Source organism: Cataglyphis hispanica, chromosome 1, assembly GCF_021464435.1.
Source record: "Cataglyphis hispanica isolate Lineage 1 chromosome 1, ULB_Chis1_1.0, whole genome shotgun sequence".
In the NCBI taxonomy this organism is placed as follows: domain Eukaryota; kingdom Metazoa; phylum Arthropoda; class Insecta; order Hymenoptera; family Formicidae; genus Cataglyphis; species Cataglyphis hispanica.
The window spans coordinates 14471090-14496117 of NC_065954.1; the positions used below are offsets into that span (position 1 = coordinate 14471090).

Sequence of the window (25028 nt, forward strand, 5' to 3'; positions counted from 1 at the left end):
ATGTAAAAATGATAAAATCTCTTTATCTATATAGAGATCTTTTATGCTTTGGAAAATATTTAAATTAAGCTTGCATTAACGCTGCTATAACGATATCTCGCACGAATAACGTAGAAGCGACTCTTCTAAAGATGTCAAGATTACTATTGCGCAATTGCACACATCAAAAGCAAATAGACGAACAAAAAAACATTAGTTGTGTAATGTCAAATGAAACCAAACTCGAGAAATGATGTAGAGTCAGTTATATATACGACTTTGTATCGAATATCTCGGATGCAAGTAAGAATGCAATTTTCTTATATATATATATATATATATATATATATATATATATATATATATATACATATTTAGGTTTCTCCTACGCTTATTTACATTTATTCTGACAAGTGACGCATGCAATCACGCCTTACCGGGAAATGTTGAATCGTGGCTTTACCCCGGAAGCAAACGTGACTTGTGTCGTATTTATATTCGGATCTTACGTTCATAAGTGTTAATTAAAGTGCGCACATAATTCTATATTCGTCACATCACTTCGTTTGCTTTATAACATTTTTTTATATAAAGATGTGCTTTGAAAGACGTTGGTTCGTGTTAGGGAAAGTAAATGGGAACGAAGAAAGTTATAGGGCAACTATATTCTATTTGAATAAATTTTAATAAGAAAAAAATATCGTGTTCCTTTCTTTTCTGCCTCTTTGTGCTAAAAAAAGCCATATTGGGTTAAAATAAGCATTGATCCCTCGATGCAAAAGAACGTTTGAAACTCTGATTAGCAAGCATTGTAAAAAAAAGCTTAACTTTTCTTATTCTTATTTATTAAACGTTACACATTTTTTGACAATTGAAAAAGAAAAGTTATTATATGATTAAATAAACCTCTTGCATTAACAAACTCGATCTGATTAGAAATTACAGATTTAATTTATCATTGAAAATGAGCAAAGAAAGAGAGAGTGTGTGAGAGAGAGAGAGAGAGAGAGAGAGAGTCGCGCGCGCGAAACAAATAAAAATAATCGAAAGTAAAGCGCAAGATAAGAACGCTGAAAGTTATTAAATTAATGACCTCTCGCGGCGATGAAGAATCGAAGGTACGATCGAAATTAAAGGTAGGGAGCATCGAGACAGAGAGAGGAAAAGAGAGAGAGAGAGACAACTGGGAAGGGATATACACGTAGCGTAAAAGTAAGAGAACCCACACCGCGAGTCTCGCTTACTCGCACGATCGAGGGACACTTCTCTTTATTCTCGTTTTCTCTGTGTGCACAGCTGGTTAAAAAGTCTTCTTCTCCTTCAGTCGTCGTTCGCCAATGCGAACGATACTGCACGGCATTATCGCGCCGCATCGCGAACTACTCTACGTGTGTGCGCGCGCGCGCGCGCGCGTTTCCTTTCTCGTCTTTTTTTTTTCTTTTTAATTGTTTGCCAATTTTTTTCGATTAATTTTCGAGCAATTACGAGCTCTCTCAGAACGATTTCTTTGGGTACGCGAAGTGAAAGTGGGAACGGATCGGATGGATCTTTAATGCATTCTGGATCGGTTTGCCCCGCGCGAGTTCGAGTTACGAGCTGTAAAAGTGTGCGAATGTAACGTGCGCGTTAATGCCAGGTAAGATTATGCCATCCCATTTGCATATTCGAGAATTACGATCAATTTTCTCTTTTACTATTTGCATTTATTTGCATAAGTCAGTCATAATTGTATTACAGATATTGTGCATAAACAATTGTGCTGCTCTTTCGTAATTACCCGTTCTTATTATGTAGAATAAAGGAAGATATTGGTTGATTGCGCGAATGAAAAATTTCAAAAATATTGCCGGCACACAATATTGGCATATTAAATATGACTCGAGATCAAATAGCGCTAATTGAAGAATCTGCACGCGAGTTATCGCTTCGCTTCGCAATTAGTCTCTGATTAATTTATTTGTATATCCTAAAATATTGATATTACTTTAATGCAGCGAATGAATTATAGGGAGAGAAAAATTTGTTACGAATTTTTCGTAGCGATCATTTTCTTTCTACGCCGATCTCGAGTATATTTCGTAAAAAATAGAGAGTGTTTCGACAAGATAGGATAGTCCTGCTTTTACCTTTAGTGAAAACCGTTTTGCATATTCGACTGGAAACACGGTAATCCCGGTGGGCGAAAGTGACGAGCGGCCAAACTCGTTCGACTTTCCAAATAAATTTCGTCGGCCACATGCGTTAGCGTAACAATCATTATTTTATCAACGTTCTGCATTACAATAGGTCGTTTTAGTTGCACGTTTAGTTTTGCGTTTAAAAACGAGATAGATTGAGAGGAAAGAAATAAAATAGGCGGAAACTCTAAACTGCGTATATCTTCGAATGCAATTGTATTTTTGTAATTGTGATTCACAACACGATCATTATTATTTCCGAGGTATTTGCCGTTCAATTTGTGCAGATCATGTTTACGATATAATCAGACCATTTAACACTGTTCGTCACTCTTGTATGTGCGTTGAAAATTTGTCGCGACACAATTTAGAAAAGATTAGAAGCACAGAAGTCATTTTCACTTTATTTATTTTGTATTTTCATTTTATGTATTTTGCATTTATTTTTGAATTTAAATTTTGATTCACACGGTCGCCTTTTACTCATTACGTATCAACGCACATGTATCTCACTGCTTGATCCGGGACGCGGAGCACTTTCTACGGACGAGTGACTCAACGAATTAGAATTAATCTCCCTTCGTACGAGCAGATAGCGTGCACTCGAAAACGTTATCATGATCCAAATTAACAATTTTTTATAGATTTTTTTTTTTTTCAAACAATGACTGAAGAATTTTCTACACGATGATCTTAACTCACTATTTTATTTACTATTTTTTTTAATGAAATGCTGACAATGATTAAAATCGAGATTCTTTAGGTTTTAAACACATTTGCGATTTGGCGATAAATTGTAATGAAATTTTATTATTGTCGCAATGTTTTCCAGCGGTGATAAGAATATCTTATTTGTATAACTCTTTTTTTATTTTACAGTATTATAATTTCCTCCATGTTTCAGTTCAATCTTGCTACTTTGTGAGAGAAGCAAAGAGAAAGCGTGATCTTGATCAATCTGATCACTTGTCACGTCTTGTCAATATCCAGATCAATTTTACGACTGATCATGCCGCTGCATCGACGTTATTGAGCGAAAAAAAGGCAGATCAGATTTTCAAAGAAATTTGAAGGCTATCAATTACGCGTCTAGGAAGCGGAACCGATTTGACATGATTGCGACCAGGGGAGTGCCTTTACTGCGGACAATCTCGGTCCCCTTGTCCTTGGAGCTTATGCTAAAGTCATCAATGACTTTATCATGATCCCCGACGAGGAAACGAGTCTGTCCTACGCCGGATCGAGTTAACAGTCGACACAGCCTTTCGAGAGATTTGTCGTCCGCGTGAAGGACGAAGTCTTAAAGTCTGGAAATTATCTGGTGCTCGCAACGCGCGTTGAAATGGCATTGGTGAATTTCAGTCTACCCTATCAATCGGCGACGATAGCGCCGTTTCTGTACACCGGAGGACACACAACGGCCAACAGTCTCGGCTTGAATACCGTGTTACCGCCAGGATCCGTGCCGAGCTACAACGAACAGGAGACTTTTCGTAACGAGCCCTACTCACCACCGGTCAAGTACCATCAGCATCGACGTCAGTCTGCACCGCAAAGAAGTCGGGAAATCTACGCGGAACACACGTCTTTTTCGTCGACACAGGATAATCGTTACACCGCGTATAATCAGGATTTTAGAAGAACGCAACCGAGGCTGCAGCAGCAACAGCAGCAACAAATGAGACCACCCCCTCCCCCTTCGCCGTTTCAGCAACAGCAGCCGCAGCATTCTCGATCGCAGGAGCCGATCAAGTCTCGGATAGAGGAACAGGACCAGAATTATCCGGAAAGACCTCAAGGGTAAATAGAGAGATATTTTTTTTCTCTCTCTCTTTCTCTTCTTTTCATCGTTGAGAATATTATATTTATTTAATTTGTTTAAAGGTACACGAGGGTGAATGGCGGAGGCTCCATCGGTCCGGATACTAAAACTTCGGTCCACGCCGTATTGGACTATGATGATGATTTCGACGATTATTACGATGATGAAGATCGGAACATACCAACGAACGCACATGTCACACCTATCCAAGGTCCAATCTTTCTGAAAAATGGTTCCGTTCCTGTAGTGCCTCTGTATTCGTATCCTCAGCTAAATAATGGGACGTTCGTGCAGATACCGGTAAGTTTTTCGCTCAGCTCTTGCTTTCTCTTTTCATTTTCTCTTTGATCGAAATAACGATATCGATGTCATAAGTATGAAGTATAAAATATAATCAAGTACATATATTTGAATTGAACGTATCATGAATAATTATCGTATCATGGATAATTATTATCTCCCTGTCTGAATAAAAGTTAAGGATACGCCGAAGCAAAGCGCCTGAAATTATTCTCGATGATACGCGAATTCGCGATTGATAATCGACAAATGCGACCGTGGCCACAGGGACTTTCAAAGTCTATAGCAACGCGTGACATTTCCCGCATACAATACCCATGACCCCTGAAATATCTTTGTTAGAGAATCAACGAGAATGCACGGACACAGATGCATACACCTGTCTTAAGTGTTTCGTCGTGAATCCCTTTTACCTCTCTCTCGCGTTATTTCCATCTTCATTCAACGCCTCTTGCAATGACTCCTCTGTAGGTCGCGACAGAATTCTCTTGAGGTCAACCACCATAATGACATTGAGATGGTAAACCGTCAATTTTGTATTATATATCATCGAGCGTATTGATTCGATAGTTTTTTAATCGAAAGGAACTATCACCAGCAAAATATTTAAAGACTATGATGATTTTGAATGAACTTATACGCACATTTCGAATATTCGTACAGAAAACTAGAATCTAATTTGTATCGAAACAGAGAGAGAATAAATTCGAATTTGTATGATTAAAAGCGAGCCAACCGTACATTACATCAATACGTGATTTGTATCGAGGATAATTAGCTAATGCTATTAATTGATAATTCGAATGCTCTTGATTGTTCATTGATCGCGCGAATAAATTATGAATTATCATTAATTATTTGTTTACTTATTATTTGCGAATGGGATTTTCCATTGACGTTTTGCACGATAGTTGCATATAAGTCGTTCGCGAAAGAATCAATCGGGAATCGATAAGAATCGAAAGGATTTTGAATGTGCCATTATAATCTTTCGCGGAAAAAAAAATGTTAAAATAAAACGGCAGGCTAGGAACTCTCGACGATGATTGTGCGTAAATCATTTAGGAATATTGCGAATGTCCTTATTTACGAGACTTGCGAAGAGATGAGAGTCCACCAACGTGGACGTCTACCGAAATTTCTTCGTTCTTGCGACACGCAACCTCGTCACGCGTGCCCACACGTCGCACTTATCGTAGGCTCAAAGTAATTTCTTAGATAATAATTACTTTTACGACACTCAAAGAGCAAATTTTCTTCGCTATTATTCTTTTTATTTTATTTAATGAAGACATTTTTTGAAAATTATCTTTCTTTTTCCACGTATTTATATGAGATTAAATCGAAAGTAAAAGTTTCTGTAAATTCGAGTTTTCCGCTTATTTTTTTCAAAACTATCTAATTATAATAATAATAAATATATTTTTATAAAATTCACGTATTCTCTGTTGAGATTTTTCTTGTGAATTTAATCGCACTGCTTGAAATGAATTAAAATGTTTGACATTTTTGCGACTTTTATCTCAATATTCAACCACCCAGCATTCAGGCTTCTCTTTCTATACTTATAATATTTAAAAAAAAATTTTTTAAATTTAATTTTTAAATTTCATATAAATATGGGTAATAATTGACTCAGCTTCCTCGCGCTGTATGAGTCATTTCTTGTGGGCAATGCACCGCGCCGTAATCAACGTCAGAATTCTCTCGTATTATGAATGACGCCCACTGAATGCTGACTGGAAGTTGAATTAAAAGATAAATGTAGAAAGGTGATCTTTAATTAACCAATCGACTTCCGGTATAGATAAATAAGCAGAAAAAAATGTTTACCTTGGCGTGAAATATTTTTCTCGTAGCAAATTTTAATTAATTATATGAACAACAAAAAGATTTGCCAAAAATATTAAATTTGCTGAATATTTAATTAGCATTCAGTAGACATCATTCGTAATGCAAAAGTATTTGCTTTGAAATAATAGATTTATTTGAAAAGATTTTTCTATTTTATTAGGAAAATACAAGCTTTGCTGTAAAATTAATTATTTTGCAATCGAAATTTGATCATTTTATTAAATATGGATAAAAACAGTTGACAGCAAAATTCCTTTCTCTGTGTTGCCTTATAATATATGCACGTTATATTTGTAATTAATCAATATTATTTAATGTCAATAAACTTTCATTTACTCATAGATACTCTGGACTGCACTTTCGGTAGCATTAGGTGTCGAACTGAGGGGAGATTTGGTACGAGGTGTACCATGCATCAAAAGATATCATCAGCTGTTTTGTCCAACCGCCGGAAACACATATCCAATGTAAATATAAATAATTCCTTGTTTTATTTTGTGTTTACTTCAAATATACATCTCTAAGTTTTTTTATGAAGCAGAGAATAAAAAGATTGTTAATATAATATTTAATTGTCTAATGTAAATTATTATATGTATAAGTAAAATAAATTGTTGCAGAGAACGAATAGAGCGTTTTATTGATGAAAATAAAGCATTGATGAAAAGAATGTACGGCGACTTCGAGATGAATCCAGGATACGGATCGAGTGAAACTGGACATCGCACTAGAACACGAAGAAAAAGTAGAGACGCGCGGAGGCACGACATTCCAGATGGTGGACCTAACGATGAATTACGCGCAGAAGACGAAATCGACGCAAAGTATTTCAGTAATAATAGAAATACCAGACAATCCTTCGGGAAAAATCGCAGCACAGAGAGTGGCAGGTAAAGATTGGAAATCGAAAAGCTCACGGTTGATATTATTATTGCTATTTTATATCTACTATTATATTAATCGATATTTTTCATTGTTATGCATCATTATCATTTTTTTGTAGAATCATGACATAACGAGATCCATCATTATATATCACTATATTTATCAGTAGTTTTTTTGCTCGCCGCAGGTTTTTATTTAAAAAATTCTCTCTCATAAAACAAAATATCTAATAGAAAATAATTAAAGAAAAATATTGGCAATACAATGTCAGGATAATGATTGCAGAATTGATGCGTGCGAATCGAAGGTTGAGATTGTGACTCCCTATTGGGCAAGTAATAGCGCCGGAAAGATTCGCGCTATCGTAAATACTCAACATTTCGAGCAGGCAATACATCAGGAAGTATGCTCGTAAGTAAAACTGTAATAAATTATTAACAATTATGTAGGAATTTTTTTAATTCAGTGAGAAACTTTCTAAGTTAAAAACAGTCAATTTCATATGCGAAAATAAAATAAAAAGGAAGATATTATTATATAAATAATATAATAAATTTAATTATTTATTAAAAATATATAATGAAACTTTATTCTCTCTTTATCTTTGTGTTTACGTTCATAAATAATTATCTTATAGATTTATACAAGGATTAATAAATATCATATAGAATATATTTTTCATAGGAAAACGCAAACAAATCGATGTAGCGGAGATTGCGGATGCGAGCAGAAATACAAATGGCATAGATTGCTCGCCTACGATCCAGACAACGATTGTAAGGGTATATTTATGGATTGGTTCCTGTTTCCCTCTTGTTGTGTTTGCAGATGTGATCCGGTCAGCAACAACAAGTTTTCTTCGTCACGTGTGCGAAATTGACATGTGTCGCGTATCTACGCGTGAACGAACGTGCCATGTAAACTGCAACGGTTCGCTCATTCTCAGTGCATTCGAACAATCATCTGTAACGATGATTAGTACATATCCAGTGTTTCGTGATAAAAATTGTGCAGCAGATAGGTACGATTTATCGGTTGATTTATCGTTCTAATTTAAAAAACTACAAAAGAATTTTTAGAGCATTTAAAAAAATCAAAAGCAATATATTGATATGTCTTTATTGATAAATCTAATTAATCCTATTGACGAATTAATTTTAAATTGAATCCATTCTCTCTCTCTCTCTCTCTAAGATTTAATCCTTATAATTTAATCCTTTACAACTATATCTTTTTTTCAAGATTTGCAAGTTTTCTTGCTTTATCATAGCCTATTAAGACAATAATTGGTACTATTTTCTGTATTGATCAAAATTGCTGCAATATCAAAATTGAAAAAAGTTTGTTGCATAACTATAATGCTGATACATTATTTTTTTAATGACAAATGCAAAGCAGAATAAAAAATCATTACGTATAATTGGTTAGCTTGGTTGGAAAAATCCATCCGGTCAGCGAATAGTTTATCCGTCAAGCTGAGAAAGAAATTTATGCAATGAATATAAACGTGACGAAAATCATTCACTCAAAATATCTGTCGATATACATAATATTATTAGATTTTAAATTAGTTTCTAATAATAATAAATTTTTTTATGTGAGGCATTTATGCTTGATTTTTTAAGCGACGAGATTGACGATAAATTGTACCACATATGCCCATCTAATGAAATATCACGTGTCGAAAGAAATGAAATCGGAAACGGTTTTATATAATGCGTAGAGCAGAACCGCTTTCGTGATTCACATTTTTATTTATAAGTAGGAAATAAATGTCTTATGTTTATAGATTTTTTTTTATAACTGTCAGCTCTATTACAATTATAATGAAGTGTCATTATATAGACAGTGTTTAGTACATAATGAAATGGCAGTGCGCACGAAGCGCGCACAAATATGCCTGCATTAATTTTATTTTTAAGCATTTTCAGGGCTTATCAAGAATAACTTTCTTAAATTACTTTTTTTTTAATTTTTACAGATTTTGCGTAATATATGTAACACGATTACACTTTAATTAAGACGATACACAATATCTCGCGCGAAGAAAATATACATGCGAAATCTATGAATCTAATTGTAAGAGAATCTTGAATATATATGAAGGATATTACTATATATATAAGAAAAAAAAAGAAAGAAATTGTTAATATGTTGGCATGGCCAGTCTCTTTTGAGAACACATTCGTCTATTATTCTAATCGCTGGACGGATACCTGATAAGCTTTTATGTTTTACCTTCTCATCTTTCGTTATTATATACTTAAGGTAACTCTTGTGACAAAAGTAGAGGAAATACTTATACCAAGACGGTTTCAACGTAATATATTTCTACTTAGAATGTAACAAGGTTGAACCAATGAAAACGACACATAATGAACACGATGAGCTTAATTTGTTTTGCATAGTATAATTATTAAGAGACGTTGTTTTGTCGAGTATGACCGGGTTAAAGTGTCAAAAGTAAAGTTGACTTTACAAAAAGCTCGAGCTTAAAGCGGCGTTAACTTTTGCAGAAAAAAAGCTTTGAAAAGAAATCAAATTTACACAATATAATTATATTACATTCTTTATTTTGTACTTACAACATTAATTGATGAATTAATATTACTTTTAAAAATTGCGCGCTTATTTCATTCATAATTTTCGTTCGCGAAAAATAATTGAATTACATCGAGTGAGATTATATATGACACATATATTTCTTTCTTAATCTATATTATTTTTATATATCTTTCAAATCATCCAATCAAATAATCAGTCCGCAGAGAAAAAAAAATTGTTAGTCACAAATTGAGTATGACATTAAGTATTCGTAGCTATTGTGTGAAAGTTTTCTTTTCTTTCATTAGCTACTCTGACACAACTAATAAAAATATGTAATAATCCATTGATCATCACTCATTAAATTAAAAAACTCCATATTTTGATTGGTGGAAAATATAGCCAAAGGATATCAACGCGCCAATATAAAGGAGTCGTGACGCAGACGCATCTGTCGCGGAGTTGCACTCGTCAGTGCTACATATGTGGCACGATTCGATGACGCCGCGTCCTGGCTGTGTCATGGAATTGCCGCATAGGCCGTCAACAACATCAACCTCATCGTGATACGGCGTGGAACATTGACGTATCACAATTCGTTCGCCATTATCTAAAATAAAATGTCAAATTAATCATTTTTTACGATCCCTATAATTATTTATCGAAGTAATATTCATATCGCGACTGACTGAAATTTTCTTCCTTTTAATGAAGAATGAAATTTGTATATTATTTGTATATATGTATTTTTATTTTTGTAGAAAATGATAAAAATCAATAATTTTTCCTAAAAGTATATTTAGTGCGCAATCTCGTATCGCGTTATATTTTCCTATATTAACGAACGCGCTCTTGATTTAATAGCATAAAATTGTCGCTTATGTAATTTTCATGTTCAGCTAATAATCATGTTGACTACTTCACGTATACATATACACTCACGCATATGCACACATCCGTCACGCTAGAATTCCGCCAAATTGATGTTCGATGTGCAGTTACTACCTTGAATTCGTGAAACTATGACAAATGCAATGACAAATTTAACAACCTACAAGAAAGTATAATTCTGACTGTACATACATTTATGACACATCACCTGCTTCGTCTAAAAAACCGTAATTGATTGCAAAGATGACGTCAAAAATAAGTAATCATAATTTCAAATTCATACGTTTAGATCATTATATTAACACTTGGGAATAAGATATAATTTTGATTTAAAGAAGTTTTCTTTTTAAAATCTTTATTAATTATATCATTGCATATTCAAATCAAACTGTCAAATTCAATTTTTCCTCAAAAAGAAATAATGTGCCGATTATTTGTTTTTCCATAAAGTTCTTCTTTACTTGAAATCTTTACGGATCACACAATGTATTATTCTGAACAAAATTAATAAAATTCTCGAGTGATTTTTAAAGAGTAATTTTTTGTCATTGCGCGGTTAGGCTTGGTCTCGACCTTCGTTAATGTCTAATTATCATCTGTCATTTACATATATATCGTATGATTCAACCGAGGTGTATATTACCGCGTCGTCCCGCTTGAAATAGAAAGGATACAGCGCATCAAAAGTGCAATTTAAGCTCCATTTCGTAATACGTCATTCTCTTAATAATAAGAAATAAGCAAAGAGACGCGCGTTTTAAAATCTGTCGATCTATGCATTTGGTGTATTTTGCGGAAAAGAATTTTTCTGCTTTTCACGGTCGCATGTTTTTATACCGCATACATATTCATGTAACGATTATGAAAAAGTTATGGAACCAAACATGAAAAAAGATGTGAAGAAACGAGAAAAAATTAACATTTTACTTGTAAAACGCAGATCATTCCACAGATCATTTTAAACATAATTTGTCGTGTATTAATTCAATTATTTAACACAAATATTATTAAAAAATTTAATAAATATGTAAAAATTTTTCTATATAAATTTATATGTAATGCTTATAATAAGTAATACTTGTTAAAGTAGTGTGTATTGGAGCAAATAAACAAATTTTACCTTGCTTAACGATTTTTCGGCAAATAGCTTTCGAGGAGCTATAATGACCCGTATCGCAGGTTCTGATATGAAACGCAGCTTGGTGGTCTGTGGTGTTCAGAGGGTCATTGCACATGACATTTACGTTGGACGAGCAAATCCAGCAACGTAAGGCGGAACCTATTATAGGCAAAAGAAATAAAATTTATTGTATGAGTCGAATTCTGCACGCGTCAAGGTATGCAGAACGTGTAATTTTACGAGGTGCGCTATATTCTCGCATGAAAGAGACTTTAGATATATAGTTTTACACTTAATACTTATAGAAATTTAGGAATGTTTAGGAATAAAATTAAAAGCACGAAAGAAATATCTGCGCAATATAGTGACGACAAACAAGTGATTAATAAATGACGTAATGCTGGCAATGAGTGCCTGTCTATATTGGTAGTGCACGCTAGAGTTTTACAACTACATACGTAATCGGGTTTCTGTTATTCTAAAAACTAAGGCGCGACGCAATATCTAACTCGATAGGAAATACCGCGAAAAAAAAATAAATGTCATGAAAAATTACGATCAGAAATATGATATTAGAACATACAATGTTTAAATGTTGTAATATATACACTTTAAATTTTGTAATATTAACACTCTGTATATACATATATACAGAAGAAGTTGATTTTAAGTTACTCGTAAACTGCTTGTATGAAAAATTGTTTTAAAAAATAAAAATTAGTAATTAGTTTTTTGCTATCTTATTTTTTTATCGAAATATGAAAGTTATTTTGAATATTTTGAATATTATTTTTCAAATAAAACATTTAATTTTTACTCCAAAATTTATAAAAATATTATCGACTAAAAAAACTATGAATAGTCAAAAACCAATAACTACTAAAAATAAGATATTAATAAAATAATTTTTAACGTAAATAATACTCGAAATGTTATCCATTACATTCAATGCAAGTGTGTATTTGTGTTTAACTGATTGATTAATGAATGAGAATAAAAAAACTCTAGTTAATAAATCCTAAATCCTGAGAATAATATATATATCCTAATACATTTTTATCCAACATTCTATATTTTTCGAATTTTGAACTAAAATGTTGAATGTATTATTTAAAAAAATTGAGATAATTTTTATATTTTATAAAAAGATAAAAAAGCAAGAGAGATAGCAAAAATTCATTATTATTATTTTCCTTGACTATGTCATTTTTGAAATATTTGTTCAGATAATAAACAAGAATTTAAAATGATCAAGTTAAATATCTCATTTTGTCTATATATGTGCCTGCGTTGCGTGGGCATCGCGCGCCCATATACACACATATACTATACATATAAATATTTATAAAGCTTCACTTTTTTTTTATTCAAGAGAACTATAAACATTAATAATTTACATATCAACAAGTTTAGGAAGATAAATTTATAATGTTAATATCATGCACATAATAATGTACGTAAATGGTTATATTTCTAACACATAAAATTACATACACACGTACGCAACACATAAGTTCAGACAGCATAGAAAAGCCAAAAGACATCTTAAAAATGTCTAAAAAAAACGATAAAAAATAATTTTAAATCGTCTTTTAGCAACATGGACTGTTCAGGAGAATATTTTTTTAATAACGCAAATGATAACTATCAATAATAACAACAATAAGCTCAGTGTACTAATCGAGTATTAATTGAGGAAACTGGCAAATAAGAGCCAAGTCGCAGTTATTGTGCGCAAACGTTTTGTTGTTCAATTTTATTGACAGATATGCAATAAAAATGATTTATGCATAACATTTTTAATATATATTTGTCAATAAAATTTGACAACAAAAAATTTGCGCACCAAAAATAACCGCGCTTTAACTCTTATTTGCCAGTTTCTCCAATTAGTATCGCAAATGATAATGTAATTTGAAATTTCTGAGATTAAATATTGTAAATAATGAACACAATACATAAGAACGTAATACGTGGTATATACAAAATTTAAGTAAATAAAAGAGTGACTAGTATTTTAAATATTTCTAATATTTGTAAAACAAAAAGATCAAGAGAGGGTTTAAAATAGCCAAACATCCAATATTTTATTATATATTATTATTTATTATTTTTTATATATTATATATTATTTATTATATATTATTATATATTATATATTATTCTTGCAATTTTTATTTCAAACATAAATCTACTTTCAGATTTTTGCTCTATTAACATTTATGTATCTTTGTAAAGGACAAGGACTCACCTGATGTTACAAAAAAGGCCATCCCGAGGATCAATATAATTACTCGTTCGCAGGAAATCATTCCGGATATTAAAATACGATTGCTTGAAATCACACAAAAAATCAAATACAAAATTCCGTTCTCAAAAATAATAGTAGATATTTCTAAAAGATGATCGTTTGGAAACTGCCGATACCAAACGTGTCCAGAGTGATACTGAAGAACCAACACCCTCTTTACTAAGAGCACTTAGTCTGTTCCTCTCCCTCCCTTTTTCTGTCTCTTTTTCTCTGACTGTTAACCGCTAGGAAGTCTCTCCTTTTTGCGTAACGTATATTTTCTTTTTATGAGATATATAACGAGTGTACAAATTTCATTGTGTGCCCGAGATGTAAGTACACAGATATTGAATAGGATTTTAGCATTTTCTTTAAGTTAATATCTTTTCATTTAGAATTGATAATTTTTTTTTTTTGCTTCATTAGGCATTTGTAACGATCTAATAATTTCTTAATTTTTTCTTTATTCTAAATATCCTGCGCGACAAGTACGCATAAAATAAAAGAACTTTGTTAAAATAAAATTCATGCTCTACAAACACTACACTTCTACACATATACATCTATCTTGATAATTTTTGAAACATTTAATTTGTGTCCTGCCGACTGATTAAGAGAGGTCAGGAAGGCATTTGATCCTATTGAATATTACCAACCTCACTTTGTTATTTGACCTGTTCACCTTGGTAATCGCTTCTGCGGCGTTCATTCATCTGTCAGATGTACATATGCGTGTGTTACATATAAAGTGAAGTTTATTGTTGCAGAGAAGGATGTTGAGAATCTAGAAAGTCTATATCTCATTTCACGACTAGTACTCCAATTATAAAACTCTTTAATCTTCAACAAAATGTCTCTTCCGGTCAAGCATAATGAAATATTTAAACTTTGAGTGGATAAAGAAAGAATCCTACTAATCTTTAACATTAAAAATTAATGACATTGTATAATATACATTATTATAAAAATAATTATATACATAATTCATGTAAAATTTTAAGAAAGAGAATATATATATATATATATATATATATATATATATATATATATATATTAACATAAAATATCTCAAAGTATTCATATTATATCTTAAAACACTTAAAATATGTGCTATGCATATATGTCTAAAAATGAATTTAAGATACGGTATCGCAAGCGTTTATGTTAAATAGAGCTTGAATATTTGAAGGTGATAATACCATCTGTCATGGCCCGTATTAACTTCATTTTACTAATATTCAATATTTTTAATTAAATCCACTTGCAGAAATACAATAAAATAATGAATAAAAAAATGATAGGAGGATTCTATATTTGGGAATATATATGTATTTTTTTACCTACATCGCGTTTCTTGCAAAGATAATCATTGACGTACATATTTAAACTTACATTAAAATGATTGTACCATTAAGTTAATTGCATGATTAAGCGCATCCTTATCCATATTATAGTACGTTCCATCCGGTCAGTATTATTTGTCTAATCATCAAAAACCGCTTATATTTTTGAAGTTTGACAATTATGCGAAATTATTTGTTTATATTTTAAAAAGACATTTGCGAGAGAAAAGTTATGACAATTGATTCCATTTCAATATAAAATGTAATGTTTTCTTTAGTTTTACTTTAATAATTTAAAAATAATATTTGATAAACATTTTCTCCATAAGTATCATTTTATATTTCACCGAGAAGGTCACTTCTCTCGAACACAGAAATGTTTCCACGAGCAAAAACAAACATTTCAAAACTTGTTACAATTTCTTAGTATATGACACATGAGTATACAAATTGCGATAATGTAATAACTGATCATTTTTACTTAATAAAATTTATACTAGATAAAATTTCATTATCTACGCATATTTTTACATTAACACCCACGACAAAATAATTGCGGCACATCCAAAATACCATTCTGATATTGGACTTAACAATTCTTTACCGTTGCAGGCATTTTCCTTGCAAAAATAACACTCGATATCCGATTTTGGGAAATTATCTCCGTAGTCGCAGTATTTATTTACTTGGCGTGATAATACGCAGGCTCGTACTGTTACTAAAATATTTTTATCTGCAATATTATATCAATATTTTAATTTTATTTTGTGCCAAATTTTTTTTTTCTAATCTATTATATATATTAATGATATGTGTTATAAAACTGGTTTAACATATATTTGTTATTTTAATGATATTTTTATATCGAATTAAAATGCAATGTATAATATCTACATACATAATATGATACTTTTGTGGCAATGATGAGATTCGTTCCGAGGACAGGCAACCAGGTCAAAAGCACCAGGCGTATAAGGATCATTGCAATCTCCTTTATGCCCTTGTCTTAAATCCGTGTTGCATTCATAACACCATAAACGTTCCTCTCTCGAGTGACTTGCTAAAGAACATTTTAAATAATATTAAATCGTTTTCTTGCATTAATCGCGCTATCTTGTTTGAAAAAAAAAGAATGAGAGAACAGTTATAAAATAACTTTATTGAGTGCGATTAACAAATTACAAGAAGAGTTATATATATATATATATATATATATATATATATATATATATATATATATATCCAATAAAAAAATCAACATCAAGAAATGAACGCAAAAATAAGATGACAAGCAAGAATGCTGCTGCGAGGCATAATTCAAATATTCAATGAAAAATTCCGTGATTTTTTTCCATTATTTTATAATTCTATTACAATAATAAGGATATTATTTTACAAAATTTACTTACTCATATGTAAAAAGCCAAACAGTATAATCACGAATGAGAGGAGTTTGGTCATGCTGAACATTTTTCGGAAGAAAGAAAGAGAGATCTCGGCGACTTAGAGAATGTTCTCCTCGCGAGATATCTTATCTATGATAATCAAATGAATGGCGCGCGATGCGAGGCACGTGGTTGATAGCGCATAATGAGCGAAAACTCTTTGATTATTATTTCACTTTGTAAAAAGGGATTAATATAGAGTACATCTTCTATTTGTTTTCATTTTTGAGAATTTAGATTTTTGCTGTTCAAATTTGCAAATTTAAAATTTGAGAAATTTTTGAAACTATTTCGAGTGATTCTTGAAACATCAGTAAATGCTACCTGTCACCTGATTATATTCTTCTGCCATTTCGCCAATTTTCGAATTCAAATTTTTGCGATTTAAGATGATCGGTAATATAGACATCGTTAATTTAATTTTGATGTGTCAAGAAATTTATTATATCAATCATCGATAATATTGACTTCAACATTATAATTTACCAACACAAATTTTATCAATAGTTGATATTTCTATTCTGACACACATGTATAATTTCCTGAACCTGAGCCATATAAACTCCGCATGGAGAAACTGTTCTCTCACGTTTTTTGAGAGATATTATCGAAATAATATTTTAAAACAAAGTTATAGTTATAATATCACTTTAAGAAAATAATATATTCCTAAAGTCGAAAAAATACAACTGCCTACATGGATGCGTTACAGTTAAGAAATGTACTTAAATTTAATATAATTATCAGTTCGATCAGATATAACCATATCTTTTCTCATGTATTATATTTTATTTAAAAATATGCGATATTATTATAGTATCAAAAAAGCCACATAAAATTTCAGTAAATCTGTTTTCAGTAGTTCAGAGATTTTCTTCTTCTCTACAATCAAATATCTGAGACATGTTTTAAGAAATGTACAAATACTTTCCTCACTCGAGAAATCACCTCTGATGAAGTGAGTATTTTTATAAATGCTAATAATGCTTATAAATTTTTATAAATGATATGATATATATATATACAGCATTAAATAAATTCAGTAAAATAAATCCATTTAATATTTATTTCTGAAATTGCAGGATCTTTGCGTAAGTAATTGTGCGCAGAAATATATTCACACAAATCATAAAATAATGGAGGTATTTATGGAAATACAGCCTATAATGGTACGTAGAAGAATGGAGGAAATAAATATGACTCAAGCAGCATTAGAAACTCAAAATCAACAAGTAGAGTAAAATCCGCAATGATGCTGATATCAATTATTTATGATACATTTATCAGACTTCGACTATTCTTTAGTTAGTTTCATTATAAATTATAAAGCTCTGTTAAGTACATATAAATATATGTATATAAAAATAATAATATTTTAAAACATTACATATGTATATACACAGGATAATCAAGGAGAAAATACATTCTATGTATTTGTATTTCCTCCTGTATATCATTTATTTGTATATAGCTATTTGAGCAAAAAGTTTTATATAATATTTCATCTCTATATACATTCTCTCTGCCCACAAGTACCTCATGTTAATTATTGTAAAAGTTAATCTATTTGATAGATTAATATAATAGATGTTAATTAATATATATATATATCTTGCCTTGAATATTTTTATATATAAATATATTTTTTGACAGATGTAAGAAGGAAGCAAGTATAAGCATTCATTTATTGTTAAGAGATCTGTATACACATAATATACACACACAATAACATCATATTTAGGAACATAATATTTTAGCTATTATATATTTCATAAATAATAAAATTTTTAAGAATTACATATATACTTAATTTAATAAAAATTAACATTTTTGTCATATAGCGCTGATTAAAAAATGGATCAGATCTTAGCAGATAGAATATATATCTAACTTTAATTATACCCTGGAATGCAAAATCTTAGTTGTGTAGCAAAATTATATAAACTAGAAGAGAAGGTGTTACATGTTTTAAATTATAACATGTAAAGAATATATACAGATATGAATATAGCAGTTGTACACATTGAAGGCCAGAGTTATGAAATATTCCATATTATAGCACTATTATTCCCTGGATAACATATGCAAGCGTGAAATATATAAGAAACCTGCAAATTCTCCAAGATTGATGCCTTATACATCTTTACTTTTTGTATACATTCACCATACACACATGTGAAATATTTACTAAATATCATTTACATGTTGGAAGAGTCATCTTCGCAATCTCGTGGCATATATAACACCTTTATAATATTATATCACTCTATTAACTAGATTTTTTATTTATTCATTAACTGCAGCTAGTTGCAATGATAATCACTATCATGACAAGTAATAAATTATCATATTGGAAAAACGCCATCACTTTTTGCTACAAAATATTTTTAAAAAGTTTCCAGGATCTCTGAAAACTACAAATTTAATTGTATGTGTATGTGTGTATAGTGCATTGCACATTATGTTGCATACTATAGAGTACAAGCGCAAGCAATTAAACTTATCTCGATACAAAATTATATCGTTTATTTTATATATAATTTTAAATAAATATTTAAGTAAGAAAATGACTAGCATTCATTTGCAATGTTTCGTTTAAAATTTGAATTTTAAAAATATCAATTTTTAAATAGAAATTAATTCGATGTGGAAATTTTTGAAAACAGAAATTCAATTTTTTTCCACAATTATTATATAATTATTACTATAAATATGCCATTGTTTATGATATTTCTTACAATTTGTTTGTAGCAGAAATAAAGATTTATTTTTATTTTATATATTTATATATAACTGTAATAAAATTTTTTATTTAACAAAAAATTAATATACATTTCTAATCAATATAATATTCACTGTTTATCCACAGAAAATGAAAAAAATTTATCATTTATGCAAACTCTTGCACAATTAAAATTACATGCATTATATGTTTTGAGAAACTAAAGAATAAATTATCATATATTGAGTCTTTAGAAAATATCATTCAATCAAATCAGTTGATATATGTTACTTGTATCTGCAATTTATTTTGATTATTGTATATAGTTAGATCTATTATACTTTTGGTTTCTGATAATATCACATTATAATAATTGCAGTAAAATGTGATGCAATAAAAAAACATATTGATATTAAAATTGCATATTTTTTGGCATACGATTAATGCAAGCTCTAACATTCTACTGAAATTGTCAGCCTGTCCAATCATTTTCTTGCTTTCAACAAATTAATTTGTAATAATTTAAGTAATTATGTTGTATATAGAAAATAAGTTTGAGTTCAACAGAATCATAGTTTTAAAGCTTGAGCTTTTATGAAATAATACATGATTTGTAGTTTAAAGATTAGTCTTTTAAGATAGTGAACATACTATTAAACTACATGCTTATTATGCGTATGTAAAATGTGATATAAACAACCAATTAATATCACTAATATACTGTAAAATAGAAGGCTCCATTTATCCACATATATTATGTCATGTTACGTATTTACATTGAAGGAAAATTTACATTTCCTCTATAAGAGAAATATAAAAATTAAATCTATTGCCTCTTTAAATGTTTAAGCATCAACTTAATTGTCAAGACATTATTGGATAAATTGTTTTAAAGTTACTTTACTGATTTGCAATTTTCTTAAAAGAATTATTAATTTTATGATACATGATGTGTATGTCAAAGGTATTATATATATAATCAATATATAATGATCAAAATATTACACCGTAACTTTTGGGGATTCAGTCTGTTTATACACACCAGAAACCTCGCAATTTTTCACTCTACGTTATTTAAATTATCAGACTAAACGGCAGCTTTCAATACGTACTGGCGAAATGTCGAGTGATTTTGATAACTTCTACCTTTACTTTCTGTATTTCGCAACAGAATAATTCGGTGGACGAACGCGCTTGTACAGTCACATCCTTCGTGGCAAAAGGAAGGGTCACTTTAATTCAACTACTGCTCCAACCATGAAGGTAAGGTGGAATTTGGTGATTTCACCTTGATGTTGAATTGTTTGAGAGTTGCCTCTAATGCAGTTTGATTCCCCGAGAAGTATGCAGATATAGCATTATGAAATAACAGCAATTGTTTGTGCATCACTTTAATCTAAAAAATATATACTATTAGATGTCAGAGTCAATTGATTGTTATGATTTTTAAAAAACGTACCCGGTTTTCGTCTAAAAACTTCAATTTGATAGAAACATCTGAGCGCAGTTTTTCGAAATTCTGCTTATGTCCTTCATAATTAGCCTGTGCCTCTTCTAATCTTGCTGCATTATTACCATCTGACTTTGTAGCTTGCACAAGAGCCTCTAGATCTGTTCTATATGCATCGTACTCTATCCTATAAACAATAATTATATTATGACGAGAAATGATATAACATTAAAAAGATATGGAACAGAATTTGAATACCTTGCAGTTTCATATTGTCTCACTGTAAGTAGCGTGTCCTCGATTGTTTTATTACACAAGGTATTCACAGAGGAAACAAAGAAATTTAAGGCCCCTAGAAGTGTTTCGCCATTTTTAGTTAAATTTCTTTGCGTTTCCGAATTATATAGAAATTCCTCTTGGAGTTCGGGCGATTTTTGTGCTAATTCAGAAAACGCCTCTCCAAGGGCATGTTGTGTCTGAACAACATGATGAAAGTGTGAAGCCAGAGCTCGTGATAATCGCAGAACATTGCAATATTTCCTTTGAGTATCTCTAAGCAATTCAATTTGCGTCTCAAGTTCTGGATAAAAAAAAAGATATTTATGTTTATCAACTGATACTGAAAATAATTTGTTAAGATTGTTTTCTTATATAGACAAAAACTTACCAAAGTCTACGGTACGAGATGTTTTCCCTAATCTTTCGTACATTAACTGTTTGGTGCACTTATACGTGGAGATACTCCAATTCTTTAAACTTTCAATTTTGCTTTGAGTAGTACGCATAGTTTGTGTATCACCATTTTGAATAGGTGTATTTGGAGAAACTGATACAGCTGAAAAAAGACAGACATCTTTTCACTCCAATTTTAAAATCTCCGAAATTTTATTCATCGATAAACATGCAAGAAAGTATTGATATATACAAGTCTGATTTGTAGGACTTCCTAAGTTCAAATTTATAGTTGCTGGCCTCGGGTGACTATCACTGCTACAGTTATTTGGTACATGAGGTGGAGGAGTCCCGGTATGTACAGCATTGTCACTCTCATTCAAGGAAGGCGCATCCTTCAACATCTCATGTATGCTACGTTCCATTCCACTAGATGTAACCGTAATTTGGGACATTCCTGTAATAAGGTATGCAATGATTCCACGTAACATATACTTTCCTTGAAAAAATATATATTTTTACAAAATTTTATTTAAGTTTTTATAAGCGATAACATCAGATATATAGATAATTATTTGTCTTTTTAAGTTACTTTTATATATTCTGTTAAATTGAAAACGTATTGAATACATTTCAGAGAGTGTAAAAAATCGACATTGCAACCACCTTGCTGTCATATTGGAAGCGAATGTCGTATACTTTTCGCAAACTACTTTTGGCACACTCTGTGTGTATGAGAGATACTTACAATTAATAATTTGACGGAGAATGTAATAGATATATAATCATTGCTCGTGACATTCGATCGTCACTGTATATGCACTGTACGCGATATGGAAACGTTATAATCGTACGGAATAATTACTAAGTGATCGGACCATCATAAACGATATCTCTTTCGCACATACGCACACACATCTTCCACTTGTCACATCATAATAGAAAATTCATACTATATAAAAAAGACACGAAGAGAAACGTCACTGGATGCTTGTTTTTCGAAAGAGTGAACCAGGTTCGCAAAAAAAATAGCGTTTCGGCGAATAATATACTTACTAAACTAAAAGATTGACGTCCGTGTGTTACCTCTACCGTGCTGTTACATATGTATAATGTAAATCGAAACACTTGACGGTTGCGATTTTTATCTTTACGACGTTTCATGAAAAGGGAACAATGTATGTGTCAAACTAGATGGCGCGGTGAATGCCGATACCTGCTAATACCTACACAAGCATCCTATGTATGATACCTAACAAGATATCCTATATATGCATGATGTGTATACATACCGTATTCTTAAATTTACTGCCAATACTGAACATCTATAGTTCATGTAACATATATTATAAATTTCTATTTCATAGTCATATAACGTATACATATATATTACGTATATATTATTTATGTATATATTTCTATTTCTTTCTCCTTATTCTGGCAGTGAATTTTGGAACACAGCCTAGATAGATATCTAATAAGATATGACTTCAGATAACGCTAGCGTCGCCGTAACGCGTGATCATCTATCTAATAATAAAATGATTCAGGGTTGAATTTTGAATTAGCATTAGCGAAGAAATGGCAAGATGCTCAAGGTTCCTCGGTCTTTGTTCACCGTCATAAATATACGGATATCGGGCTCTGCAGTGATTTCTGCAAGAGCAAGTATCTTTTACGGTTACATATTATCCAAATATATATGATTTTGTATGACAAAAACATGAAATAAGAGAATGAAAAACAACGATGATAGAAAAATACGTTAAGGATATTATTGAGTCCTGACATAGGGCTTATACTCTAAGATACTAAGCTCTATGGGTTCTGACAAAGGAAAAAAAAAGAAAAAAATAAAATTATATATATATTTCATAGAATGTAGTTTCGTCATCAAAAAACCGTTACGATATAACTGCGACGGTTTTCAATACAAGGGAAATATTTTATTACTGTGATACAAGATACAAATTTACACTTATCAATTATCTCTTGTCTCAGGTTCTTCGTCATATGCTGCCATAACTTTTTCCATAATTTCCCACAGCTTATCCCTTGCTAAATCTTTGCAGAAAACCTGTTGTATAAATAATTTATACAATCAAATCACATTAGAAACAGAGATATAAATTAATACAGGAATACTATACATATACACTTACATTGAACCATGGCTGTTGATCGCACTCGTCCATCAAAGGTACAACTACACCATAAATTTGTAATGACAGATTAATACAAGCTATTGCTATTAAACTCGGCGGATAATCGAGAATAGCTGGAGAATGATGAAAGTCTTGCAACAATGCCATACTAGTTTTGGCAACTGGATACTTGGACCATTCCTCTTCGCCAAACCAGGCTTGTAGTGATCGTAAATAATGAAGCATGTACTATAATATGTAAACTGTTTATGACAACTGTATATCACACATATGCATTAATATTATGCTATTAATAATGCCTGTACCTTGTGTGGATGTACAGGTGTAACTTGAAATTTAAGCATTCTCATAATCAAAAGTTCAGCTTGAACAATTGCGTCTCTCATACTCCAATATTGATCTCCAAGATCTAATGGCTGAGATCCTCTGTGAAGTGTGTTGTAAGATACATTCATTATATCTCTTATCTTTAATGTATCATCCTTCACTTTACCAGCCAAGTAAAGACAAGTTGAAGCTATTAACTAAAAGAGACGACACTTATCATATTTGTTTAAAACTTAATTAAAATTATTTCTATATTATTTATGCTTACATAGTTGTCATATCCTTGCAATGTTGCTTCTTTTATAAATCTATGATATAACGTTGCAGCAGTAGCTATTGTTAATGGATGAGCTTCTAATTTTAAGCCTACAACCAAAAAAATCTTTTGTTGTACTATAGTTTAACAATGCGACAACTTTTATAGAGCATCTATAAGATACTACAGTTAACATACCACATTCAAAGATAAATCGTGAAACTGTAAAACTGTCGCTAGATTTGGTATAATCTATTGTAATACTTTTTTGCAACGTATTTCTTTTTTCGCGTTGCATCGCCAGAACATCTATTACATCCTTCATCTTAGAGCTGGAAAGAAACGATAAATGTAACTAATAATGTTTGTGATATGCAAACTTTCTGTGAGATCAATAGCATCAATGTAAATATAGACAAAGTACGCGTAAAATTTTGATCTGTCAAAAATAAACCGGCATATAACCTTGTTTCAGTATCATCCAATGTGAACTCATTGTACCTGAGAGTTTCGGTACTGCTCGGCTCTGAGGGATTCATCTCGAAATTACACACGTACTTCACAGAAAAAAACTTTTACAAATCCTATACACAAAAGTAATTATATACAAAATTGTCCACGTTTTTTATTCAAGCGCAAAAGATATACGGACCCACGTATGCATAAAACATATAATCATGATGTAAAATGTAAACTGACAACGTCTACTTACATCAGTGATTTCTATACTACCTGAATACACCATGGGTGCGTTCGGGAAGCACGCTTTTAGCGCTTATGAGCTCT

The 25028-nt window shown here is 31.1% G+C and overlaps 5 protein-coding genes and 1 long non-coding RNA gene across 9 annotated transcripts; 2 read left to right on the forward strand and 4 right to left on the reverse strand.

Annotated features, from left to right (window-relative positions):
* The first annotated feature begins 1144 nt into the window (after positions 1 to 1144).
* Positions 1145 to 9417, forward strand: LOC126849165 (protein spaetzle 3). The gene is made up of 7 exons (XM_050590773.1): positions 1145 to 1615; positions 3061 to 3956; positions 4041 to 4278; positions 6475 to 6599; positions 6753 to 7022; positions 7303 to 7428; positions 7702 to 9417. The coding sequence occupies exons 2-7, from the start codon at positions 3499 to 3501 to the stop codon at positions 7895 to 7897; spliced, it is 1413 nt and encodes a 470-aa protein (XP_050446730.1). The 5' UTR covers positions 1145 to 1615; positions 3061 to 3498; the 3' UTR covers positions 7898 to 9417.
* Positions 9418 to 9570: 153 nt separating this feature from the next.
* Positions 9571 to 14029, reverse strand: LOC126849219 (uncharacterized). Its single transcript, XM_050590877.1, has 3 exons — positions 13824 to 14029; positions 11573 to 11731; positions 9571 to 10171 (listed from the first exon to the last, which is right to left on the reverse strand). Exons 1-3 carry the CDS (start codon positions 13882 to 13884, stop codon positions 9927 to 9929), a joined length of 465 nt encoding a protein of 154 aa, XP_050446834.1. The 5' UTR covers positions 13885 to 14029; the 3' UTR covers positions 9571 to 9926.
* Positions 14030 to 15168: 1139 nt separating this feature from the next.
* LOC126849227 (uncharacterized) lies at positions 15169 to 16740 on the reverse strand. Its single transcript, XM_050590890.1, has 3 exons — positions 16615 to 16740; positions 16104 to 16265; positions 15169 to 15938 (listed from the first exon to the last, which is right to left on the reverse strand). Exons 1-3 carry the CDS (start codon positions 16673 to 16675, stop codon positions 15733 to 15735), a joined length of 429 nt encoding a protein of 142 aa, XP_050446847.1. The 5' UTR covers positions 16676 to 16740; the 3' UTR covers positions 15169 to 15732.
* Positions 16741 to 17196: 456 nt separating this feature from the next.
* On the forward strand, positions 17197 to 17754 carry LOC126849242 (uncharacterized). The gene is made up of 3 exons (XR_007687379.1): positions 17197 to 17371; positions 17510 to 17608; positions 17733 to 17754. It is a non-coding gene; the product is annotated as an uncharacterized LOC126849242 (long non-coding RNA).
* A 139-nt stretch (positions 17755 to 17893) lies between these two features.
* LOC126849194 (arfaptin-2) lies at positions 17894 to 22734 on the reverse strand. 3 transcript variants are annotated; one of them, XM_050590832.1, is made up of 7 exons: positions 22551 to 22734; positions 22243 to 22446; positions 21748 to 21951; positions 21490 to 21675; positions 21081 to 21402; positions 20832 to 21009; positions 17894 to 20768 (listed from the first exon to the last, which is right to left on the reverse strand). In XM_050590832.1, exons 3-7 carry the CDS (start codon positions 21947 to 21949, stop codon positions 20616 to 20618), a joined length of 1041 nt encoding a protein of 346 aa, XP_050446789.1. In that variant the 5' UTR covers positions 21950 to 21951; positions 22243 to 22446; positions 22551 to 22734; the 3' UTR covers positions 17894 to 20615. The 3 variants fall into 3 exon arrangements, with proteins under 3 accessions (XP_050446789.1, XP_050446780.1, XP_050446798.1); XM_050590823.1 differs by lacking the exon at positions 22243 to 22446 and having other exon boundaries at positions 22551 to 22733; XM_050590841.1 differs by lacking the exon at positions 22243 to 22446 and having other exon boundaries at positions 21490 to 21657; positions 22551 to 22727.
* A 614-nt stretch (positions 22735 to 23348) lies between these two features.
* LOC126849206 (cyclin-Q) lies at positions 23349 to 24979 on the reverse strand. Of its 2 annotated transcripts, none has more exons than XM_050590864.1 (6): positions 24744 to 24979; positions 24441 to 24574; positions 24255 to 24352; positions 23965 to 24183; positions 23657 to 23887; positions 23349 to 23571 (listed from the first exon to the last, which is right to left on the reverse strand). In XM_050590864.1, the coding sequence occupies exons 1-6, from the start codon at positions 24779 to 24781 to the stop codon at positions 23476 to 23478; spliced, it is 816 nt and encodes a 271-aa protein (XP_050446821.1). In that variant the 5' UTR covers positions 24782 to 24979; the 3' UTR covers positions 23349 to 23475. The 2 variants fall into 2 exon arrangements, with proteins under 2 accessions (XP_050446821.1, XP_050446812.1); XM_050590855.1 differs by having other exon boundaries at positions 24708 to 24977.
* Between the last annotated feature and the right edge of the window lie 49 nt (positions 24980 to 25028).

Coding starts and splice junctions, on each gene's coding strand:
- LOC126849165 (XM_050590773.1), top strand. CDS start 3,499: ATGGCATTGGTGAATTTCAGTCTACCCTATCAATCGGCGACGATAGCG. Junction 4,279..6,474: donor GGACGTTCGTGCAGATACCG/GTAAGTTTTTCG, acceptor ATTTACTCATAG/ATACTCTGGACTGCACTTTC. Junction 7,023..7,302: donor CGCAGCACAGAGAGTGGCAG/GTAAAGATTGGA, acceptor TAATGATTGCAG/AATTGATGCGTGCGAATCGA.
- LOC126849219 (XM_050590877.1), bottom strand. CDS start 13,884: ATGATTTCCTGCGAACGAGTAATTATATTGATCCTCGGGATGGCCTTT. Junction 11,732..13,823: donor GGCCTTTTTTGTAACATCAG/GTGAGTCCTTGT, acceptor TGCCTATAATAG/GTTCCGCCTTACGTTGCTGG. Junction 10,172..11,572: donor CCGAAAAATCGTTAAGCAAG/GTAAAATTTGTT, acceptor ATTTTATTTTAG/ATAATGGCGAACGAATTGTG.
- LOC126849227 (XM_050590890.1), bottom strand. CDS start 16,675: ATGTTCAGCATGACCAAACTCCTCTCATTCGTGATTATACTGTTTGGC. Junction 16,266..16,614: donor GTTTGGCTTTTTACATATGA/GTAAGTAAATTT, acceptor AATGTTCTTTAG/CAAGTCACTCGAGAGAGGAA. Junction 15,939..16,103: donor CCACAAAAGTATCATATTAT/GTATGTAGATAT, acceptor ATAATATTGCAG/ATAAAAATATTTTAGTAACA.
- LOC126849194 (XM_050590832.1), bottom strand. CDS start 21,949: ATGTCCCAAATTACGGTTACATCTAGTGGAATGGAACGTAGCATACAT. Junction 21,676..21,747: donor AAGTCCTACAAATCAGACTT/GTATATATCAAT, acceptor TGGAGTGAAAAG/ATGTCTGTCTTTTTTCAGCT. Junction 20,769..20,831: donor AGTTTTTAGACGAAAACCGG/GTACGTTTTTTA, acceptor TATATTTTTTAG/ATTAAAGTGATGCACAAACA.
- LOC126849206 (XM_050590855.1), bottom strand. CDS start 24,781: ATGAATCCCTCAGAGCCGAGCAGTACCGAAACTCTCAGGTACAATGAG. Junction 24,575..24,707: donor TTGGATGATACTGAAACAAG/GTTATATGCCGG, acceptor GTTTCTTTCCAG/CTCTAAGATGAAGGATGTAA. Junction 23,572..23,656: donor ATCAACAGCCATGGTTCAAT/GTAAGTGTATAT, acceptor TTTATACAACAG/GTTTTCTGCAAAGATTTAGC.